General features: G+C 45.6%; 1 protein-coding gene across 1 annotated transcript; it reads left to right on the top strand.

Annotated features, from left to right (window-relative positions):
• The first annotated feature begins 1,605 nt into the window (after window positions 1–1,605).
• On the top strand, window positions 1,606–3,072 carry LOC123050813 (uncharacterized). Its single transcript, XM_044473543.1, has 3 exons — window positions 1,606–1,646; window positions 1,743–1,813; window positions 2,287–3,072. The coding sequence occupies exon 3, from the start codon at window positions 2,302–2,304 to the stop codon at window positions 2,932–2,934; it is 633 nt and encodes a 210-aa protein (XP_044329478.1). The 5' UTR covers window positions 1,606–1,646; window positions 1,743–1,813; window positions 2,287–2,301; the 3' UTR covers window positions 2,935–3,072.
• Window positions 3,073–9,646: the final 6,574 nt, after the last annotated feature.

Here is a 9,646-nt window from a genome sequence, read left to right as displayed (position 1 = left end):
AAATGAGCATGCATCATCCTACACAAAAGAACGAGCAAGCTCGAAGTGAGCTATCGCAATTGATATAAAGAATGAACTATGAAACGAGCTACCGCAAGTGCACGTACCCCGTCGTTTTCGCATTTGAAGAACACCCATCCGGGGTGCTTCGGCGTGCCCGAAGTGAGCCGCAGCACTTTCTGCGTGCAGTCGTCGCACTCTATGAGCGGCATCGGCAAGCCAGAAAGACGCTGCTCGAGCGCCGAGCCCGGTGGACGCCCGGACGAGTCCATGCCCGCAAACCTTCGGCGGCGGCGGGCGGACGAACCCGTACCTGCATGCGGCGATGCGCCCTTGCCTGGGCTGCGGGAGAGGCTCCCCGACCACTCCATCACTTGGGGCAGCAACCGGTGGCCGGAAAAAGCCAAATCTGGCGGCCCGTGATGAATTGCCGCAGATCTGCAAATCCGGCGGCCCGCCGACGCGGGGGGGGGGGGGGGGGGCGGAGGGAAGGGAGGCCTCGTGCGTGTGGCGGCCTTCTGGCGTGCTCCTGCCGGCTGCTTTCGCCGGAATCTTGGTTGGTGGGAGAAAGCGCAGGATGAAATGTCCCCCCACCGACCGCTTCCGCCTATATGCAGGGCACCGCAGCCGCGAGGGGGAAACCCCCGTTTTCCCGGGTCGGGGACGGGATTTTGCCACGCCCCCTAAAATTTTTTGCAGGCCGGGGCGGGATGCGGGGTCTGATCGGGTTGGTTTTTCCGCCCCGGCCCGCATTTTGGCAGTTATTTTACGGGTCGGGGCGGGATGCGGGGTCTGCTAGACTTGCTCTTAGCACATTAATATTTTTTATTTTCTATATATATAAATGCACTATTGCTTGATGTGCTCCTTCACGCAAATGGTAGTCAGCTACGGCTAATAAAAACAGATGAGAGGATATCAGGTATTATATTCCAGGAACCGTACTACTATTTATTCAATTACTCCCTCCGTTTCAATGAATAAGTCGTACTCCCTCCTTAAGAATCACTTGTTGGAGCAATGCATGTAGCTAAATGTATTTTAGGTCAACATAAATCTATTTTTATGACAAGTAATTCCGAACGGAGGTGGCATAAATTTTATCAAAAGTCAATTTGACCAATGTTATATACAGAAAAATGTTACTCCCTCAGATCCATAATAAATGTCGTGGTTTTGAACTAACCTTAGTTCAAAACTAAGGTTACTATTGTGCCTTAATGAATTACTCGAGACCTAGCATTAGGTCACTGTTGTGGCAAGGCAACACCTGATGTAACTCTTGTTCCCAGTAAGTGTCCGTCTGGATTGGGGTGAAAGGAGCGCATGAATTGGCAAGGTTTGGGTTCTCGTACGGATTTATGGGCTGCTCTAGGGAGTTGGCTTGCTTTTTTCCGGATCACTGGCCACTAAGTAGTCGGACGGATAACTACCTAGACAATGACAAGGAGTGATCAATTTTTCAGAATAACGTTGATTTTAGAAACAGGCAGAGAGACGACTGACTTGCTGTGTCGTAGACACGAGGCAATTACGACGTGACATGATGCCCAACTTGCACTCCAGAGGACCCGGCCCTATATATGAATGATACTCACTCCCTATGAAATGTAGGGGGATTCAAGCAAAGCAGTAGTCACCAGCAGGCCAGTGTTCCTCATCGATCTAGCCCTCTTCTTCCCTTTCCATCTCTCTCATCAAAGTCTTACTGAGTTCGAGTATATATATTTTTATGTATTCAGAGTGCTGATTACTACCCCCTCGGCGGCGAGGTAGGCGACCGCCCACACCGACCGTCGTGGAGCACAGCGAGGTATGTGTCTCTCTCCTTATCGTCTTTTCCATTGGCGGTTCTATGAGACAGGATTTTCAGCAGCCGGGTGCCCCCTACGGCCTACACCCTTTATGAACAGTAAATTCAAAACAAATTAAAAAAAGTCTAAAATTTTGGGACATCAAACATGATCGAACTTTTGATGATTTTGAAAGTTTTAGTTAAGAATAACATTCAAGGAGCCCTCACATGAAAAAGCAAAATCATTGTTCAAAGTTTATTTACATTTTAAGCGGTGATTTTGTTTTTGTTTGTGAGGGCTCCACGAAGGTTATTTGTTGCCGAAACTTTGCAAGAACATCAAATCGTTGATCTCTGAAAGTTTCAATTTTTTTAATCTTTTTTTACAAAACTACTGCTTATGAGGGTGTAGGGGCACCCGGGAGCTGTTACACCTTTCTCGTGATTCTATACCTCTTCCTCGGGGTCTTGCTAACCAAAATTTGTGCCAGCTTGATCGCCTCGAGATGGTGGACACAGTGAGCCTGGTGGGCATGATCCTAACGATGGTGCAACTGATCGCAAGCGCCGTGAAGATGGCACAGCAGAACAAGAAGAAGTGCTGGGAGCTGGCCGAACGCACGTACACTCTGGCCAACGTACTGCCCTACTACAAATACCCGGCGGCGAACGACCAGGAGACGGAGACAGTGATGAGGAGGCTCAAGGAGACCCTCGACGAAGCGTTGGCGCTCATCCAGTCCTGCCAGACTGTAACTGTATTCTCCCGTAGCCGGAAGGCCGCCGAATTAGATGGGGTTAACAGAAAGATCAACGACTGCATCACGGACCTCAATTTCATCAGACAAGTTCGCACAAATCACGTAGCAGCACCTAGCGCAGTCCCAGTCCCTGCTCAAACTTATGACCACGGCTCCTACTATCAGCATCAGGCACAAGGAGGAGGAGGTGCCTCCAGCAGCGCCTGTGTTGGATACCCCCCGCCTCAGCACGCTCCCGTCAATGTTCACTGGACTCCGGCTCTGTCTCCCTACCATGCTTCTCCAGCCCCCTCGGCCTCGGGTTACAATCTATCTTCTTTTTACACCCTTCCAACCGTCAACAAGATCTTTGACAATGTGTGTAATGGATTCCGCTAGTGCTCGTTCATTGCATCTGGCGTAATATTATCTTTCTTGATGACAAATCTGTATCCATTTGTGCAGAGACTATGAATGATACATCATTTATTCGCAGCAAGTACATATGGTTATGTGCAACGAAACGATTAATTGATGCAAAGGATCCATAGGGATGTCCCCTTTTCGAAAGAAAAAAAAATCGTCCCTTTCATTTTGCTATCATGTTAGTTGAATTTGTATGTATGCCTGAGATCCTTTTTGTTTTTGTTTCATATAAGGTATATCGTATGTTTCCATCATCGTTTCCGTGAATTTGTCAGTTTTCGGATGTGTTTCAACTTCGAATTTTTCCAATCGACACCAGTGTTTTTCCTGGAAAAGGGAGATGACTGCAGCTCATCAAGCAATGACATGGATTCTATGTACGTACGCGTGTGAATGCACGTTTGGTGCATGAGATGAGGGCGCGCACGAGTGCACACGCAGCACATATACCCAACGAAAGTATCTTTCTACACCCAGGAGCAAATGGCTCCTGGTGTGAACAGTAACATAAAAAAATTGTAATTTTTTTGACATACTTTCACAAATATTTCTAGTGCATGCAAAATTTCATCATGAAATCATATTGGTGGAAGTGCAAAAAAAAAAAAGAATCAGAGCTCCAAAATGCTTTTGTAAGTAACATTTTCAGAGCATCGATTTTGTTTTTTTACCACGCATTCGACCAATGTGATTTCGCGGTGAAATTTCCCATGCATAACAAACATTTGTGAAAGTATGTCATAAAAAATTCAGAACTTTTTGAATTTTTTTCTATTTTTTGATTTGATTTTACTGTTTACACCAGGAGCAAATGTCTTGTGTGCAGAAACTCCACGCCACCAAGGGCTCTTCTTCCTTGCAAAGGTGTTCCCAACGAAACCAGCACCTACCGGCGAAGCATCCATCATACAAATGCTTTGAGATGCGTGAGTATTTTTTCCTCCCATATGCCAATTCGGCTTGTCTTGTCGGCAGCCTCACAACACTACTTTTTGTCCCCATGCAAAGAGAGAATGGTACGCCTGCATGTGATCTATCCCCACATAAAGTCCATACACTTTAATTTCCTATTGATATTTTAGATCATTCATATCTTTGAAACTGAAATTCCGTTCTTGAAATGTTTTGTAAATTTGAATTCCTGGCAACGAGATCTTCATAACAAGATCAATCTCGGATACATTTCAAATTAGTCTAAATTTCACTATTTCAGTCTTTTTCAATTAATTGAAATGAGTGAAATTATTTTTTATAAATGAGTGGAATTATTATTTTTGAATGAAGTGAAATCAGTTATTTTTTAATATGAGTGAACTTGGTTTTTGAAATGAGTGAATTATTATTTTATATTGAAGTGAAATCACTTTTTTTAGATGAGTGAACTCAAATTTTTTGAATGAGTGAGATCAGTTTTTTGAATGTAGTAAAATTAGTTTTTTGAGATGAGTGACTCATTTTTGTAAATAAGGGGAATCAGTTTTTTGAAATGACTAAAATCAATTTTTATATAAGTGATCTAGCATCCCCTCCTCTGTTAAAAATTTTCCTTTCTCACTTTCAGGTCACTACCAACCGAGGTTGCCAGATCGCTATCTCGAGTCGGATCGAAGCTTCGATGGTAAGATCGCAAATCACAGAATCTTAACTATCAGGATCGTAGAAAACATAGATTCAATAAACTAATCGTAGAATCAGAGGGGTTAATTTGGACCGTAAAGTCATAGAATCGTACAACAAAATCATGATTTTGATAACCTTTCTGCCAACTTTGCTCCCCATCCCTAAGGCGACGGTGAAGCCGCCTAATGCAATGCTACCACACATCCATTCCATCACAAAGTGGACCATACGGTGTGGCAGACGCCATCTGCCCGACTCCCAAAAGTGGCGAACCCTCTCCATAAAACCTGCCTGCAACAACCATTGCCGCTCAAACAAGAATCGCCACGACGGGCATCCACACAGGCAATAACTGTGATATGTAATAATCTTTTTTTTTAATTCATAGTGATATGAATCGGCTTAATTTCTTTGGCAAAACAAAGCTGAAGATTGTTTTTTTGCGGGATGAAACAAAGCCGAAGATTGCCTTGGCAGTATGCATTCAACTTCACAAACTTCGACCAAGTTTATAAACAAAATTATGTATATCTACATCACCAAATATGCATTGTACAACAATATATGCCATGATGAATTTTTTTAAAAATTTTTTTTGCGAAAAGTGCCATGATGAATTTGATGGCATTGACTCATATTCTATATTTTCATATATAATTTTGTAACATTTAATGTCATGGTAAATATTTTTATATGAAGCAGCATATGTTACATATGAAAGAAATTTCTGTTAAGTTCCAAAATACACAGGATTGAGTTCTAAACGACAAAATATATGCAAATCCTGCGGATGCCATTCAGCGGCCATTGACTCTGGCTAGTCCGACGACCCCCCTGTCTTGCCCAAACAGAGCACCGCTTCCGCCTTTCCCCTCCCCCGGCGCACGGCAGTGCCGCCGCCGCCGCCGCCGCTTCTGCCAACCCCGTGCGCCGTCCTCCATGTGGTCTCCACCGCCCCGCTTCCTCCCTCCCTCCCTTTCCTTCCCGGTCGCCCGCCTCTCCGCCTTATCGCGCCGGCCCCCAAACGGCGCATGGCCGGATCCTCCTTTGCCGCCGAATCGGCCCTGGATCCAGCCGATGGAGCTCACCGCGTCCACATTTCCACTGGTGGCCGGAGGAGACGAGTCCGCAAGGTATAAGCTGGGTCCTGCCAGTGCCAACTTGATTGTAATGCCGTCTGCTAATTAGACCCTGCTTCTTATTTTCTTATTATTAGGGGAATTAATGATATACCTTTCTTTAAAAATTATACCTTGCTTCGAGCAGGACGGGTTCTTGTCTTCCCAGATTCTGGTTCTGCAGCGGCAGAAGCAAACGACTAGTTTATTTTCTCGCTGAGCTTTAGTACTTTGCTTGGCGGGTAATCTAGCGATTAATCAACTAATCACCGGTAAAGCAAAGAGGAAAAGCTTACAAGAGGCTAATGGGCTCGGCAAGAAGGATGACTCTTCAGCAGCCTCTGATATAATGGTCCCGGGGCACAAGTGGCCAGTTTGCTGATCAACCACAATACCCAAATCAACCGGTGCTGCATCTCTGTCTGATGGATAATTAGCGAGCTAATTAGGATCGGGAGTTCTGCTGCTCTTCTGCAATAAACCTTCGTCGTGTTTTCTGCCATTGAGGTGAATCTCTGTTACACGTTTATTTAAGATCCTACAGTACCTGCAAATTAGGTGCTCTACAAAACAGCTTACTGTATATGTTCTCTTTGTCTTGGATAACAAATATGTTGATTTATACTAGTAGGGTATTTTCTGCATCTGCAAATAACATAGAATTTTAGAATAATGAAGGAAATGCCTCATATCTTCATGAAATTTTGTCTTGAGAAAATCTGTTATAAGTGGAGCTCTTGTCAATGCAAAATATTTGTTTGAAGCATTGTAGGAGAATTACTAGCCTAGCACATCGGTCGAGCAAAAATGACTCACATGATTAGTTCTATTGTTCCTAAGAAATATATACTCCTCTGTTCCGTTTTTGTTGTCGCCATTTGTATACCCGATTTGTACTACCATAGTTCTCCCTCTGCGACAAGAAAAACAGGACAGAGGGAGTAGTACTGTTGATGATATGGCGCTCTTCAATGTGTTCCTCGATTGCACATACCTTTAATAGAGATTTAAAAGGTCAATACGAAATTTTCTAGACCATTTGTTTGGCAGGTCGATATTGAATTAGTGCATACTACATTGAAGGTGTCACTAGGTTGGTCTAGAACTCTAGATTACCATAGAATTATTATGATTATATAAGAAATACAGTACATATTTGGAAATGAATTTCGTCAACCCCTTCATAACTTTTGAGCATGCTCTCTGGACACTACTAATTAAAGATGCTCCATTGTGGGCTACATAAAGAAGTTGCAAGCGGGCCCATCGTTTTTAGCATGTTCTGGTCATGTCCTCATGTTTGCACCACTTAGGGCAACTCCAACGCACAATCCCAAAAGAGCGTCTGTTTCGTCCGGATTTCGACGTCTGTTTGTGGTGACAATGGGTGACAAAACCGACTTACATGTCCGGCTTTTGTTGGAGGCGCCCAACGCGGCCGACCATCCCCCAAACGCCTGCCTGCACTTCACCCGCCATGCCCCGGCCTCGGCCACGCGCCTGCCTCCCTCCGAGCCCGCGCCTGTGCCACGCCTGCACGCTTGGCCCCGCGGTCGCCCTGCAGCAGCAGCCCGCGCCCACCCGCGCCGCCTCACCGCTCGCCACCTCGGCCGCGCCTGCACCCTACCTGCCAGCGCGCGCCCGCTTGTCGCCTCGCCTGCGCACCGCGCTCATCCGTGCCCGCCCACTAGCCGCCCCGCGCCGCCTCACCACCGCTTGCCGCCACGTTTGCTCGCCGCCTCACCCACGCCCGTGCCACCTCGCCGCGGCCTGAGTGCTCGCCCGGCCCCGCCTGCCGCCGCGCGCTCGACGGCCACCGCGCACGCCCCTCCCCGCCTGCCCGCCAGCCACCGCGTGTGCCCACCCGTGCCCAGGCCTGCTCCAACGCGAGCTCTCGTCGATGGGGAGAGAGGAAGCCGCGTAGTCCTCGTCCTCGCCCTGCCCCGCCTTGCCCTGACGCCGCCACCTCAAGCTCGCGCCGCGCGCGCCCCGCCCTGCCTCGTCCACAACAGCAACCGGGCCCGCCGAGGAGCTACTGCATGCCGCGACAGTGCATGTAGTAGGCGGAGGTGGTGTGCACCGACATGGGTGGGTGTGGAGCAGAAGAGAGAGAGTGAGGAAAATGTGGAGAGAAAGGATGGTGGGTGGGCATGGTGGGCCATGGGAGAGAAAAGAGGAGAGAGGATGACAGGTGGGTCAAGGCTCACATGCAGAGGACACGGCCGGACGAGGACGATGCAAAAATCGTCCGCTTGTGTCCATTTCAGACGCAAAGCCTAACCGATTTTGTGCCCAGGATGGGGCGAGCCATACCAGAAACGAACGCTATTTACGGATGGGGTTGCGTGTTGGGCCGTCTCGTCTGTCCGTTTACCCCCAAACGGACAGACCCGGACTATTTGGGGTCATGCGTTGGAGTTGCCCGTAGATGAGCATATCTAAACCACTACATATACCAAATTTAAGATAGTATATATACCGCCTAGGTGGCCTTTTATTTGCATACCCTCGATTGCACACTATGCTACGTATGATATGAGATACAAAACAGGGCGTAACTACATCCAGCATTACTCCTAGAAATGCATACCCCCACTCCTTATATACTGCATAGATGTATGTGTCATGCTGGTTTTACCACTTCATATCCTTAGTAGTTATTGTAAGATACACAGAGAACTACATGAAAAACTATTTGTGTATATGCTTGTCTTAAGCATGGAGTAGGATATATGGAAAAAAAAGGGGCTCCATCTTAGAATTACTATCAAGTGTACATGTGATAAATAAATGTAACACTTCTATTTAGCGATGTAATTTTTTGACCCTGAAACAGTAGGAGAGGATTTAAGCGATATAATTGAGCCTCTATATCTTGTAGAGTTCTAAAAACTTATAAATCAGAAAGTACGTACACCAGTCATTAATTAACTGGATGTTTGGAACGGAAAATTCGAATCTGAGTCCAGGCTCAGCTGCTCCTGAAATCTCAGCTGCTTCCATCTTTCAGGGCCTTCTTTCCTTCTGCTAGTTTTCGACCAAAGCACATCATATTTCAGCATGCATTACTGCATTTGCCAGCGTCGTAGCGATGCAGACAGACTTCATTTTGTCATGACCAAAGCAAACAGCCCAAACCAGTTGAACCAAAATTTTGGCATGCCCAAAGCAGGGAAAGGTATGGCCAAATTTTAGTAAATTGTTGTTTCGGTTATACAACGTAAACTTTGGTACATTTTTGTTTGGATTATACAGCCATTTGGTTTGTAACCAACTGACTGGTAAACATTTCAATATTTGGATTGGCTACTACTTGTGATTTGATTCCAGTTCATTTTCCATGATAAGCCAATAGGAAACCAGGGACAAATATGAAAGAAAAAACCTAATTAATTCGTTCGGGGTCACAAGCTTTCATATTTTTATCGTTGTGCTAGCCTCAGATGTATTGAAACACATTATCCACAAATGGGAAGACATCTTAATAAAATTATAAAAAGATACAATGAACAAGAATGAACTCTGTAGTTTGAACTCGCTATCTTGCTGGTTGATTGAGCAAAAAAAAGGAAGTATGTACCACATCAGGGAACTCACCTGTGTTGACTTCTTATATATACTGTTTAAGGATATAATCCTTTCGATGCAAGAAATTTATATATATAATTGTATGGGAAAATTTGAACCTAAAACACACTCCTCATTTCCAGTAAGATTAGACAAGAGTAGTATGACAAACATGTCGGTGGTCATATGAGCTGAGTACAGGCAAGACCGCAAGAGAATTAAAAAATATCACAAGTTGCTACAACTGCTTTTTGGCATATAAGAGCACTACTACACACAGTAAAATGTATTAGCCCCTCAATCGTGAACCAATTCCTGCCATACTGATTTCATACCCCAGGAAGAAAGTAACAAGCCGCACAATCCATACTTCTTGTCCT

Source organism: Triticum aestivum, chromosome 2D (assembly GCF_018294505.1).
Source record: "Triticum aestivum cultivar Chinese Spring chromosome 2D, IWGSC CS RefSeq v2.1, whole genome shotgun sequence".
Taxonomy (NCBI): Eukaryota; Viridiplantae; Streptophyta; class Magnoliopsida; order Poales; family Poaceae; genus Triticum; species Triticum aestivum.
The sequence above is the reverse complement of the archived record's forward strand: the minus strand, read 5'-3'. Positions and strand labels throughout refer to the sequence as shown.

Coding starts and splice junctions, on each gene's coding strand:
- LOC123050813 (XM_044473543.1), top strand. CDS start 2,302: ATGGTGGACACAGTGAGCCTGGTGGGCATGATCCTAACGATGGTGCAA.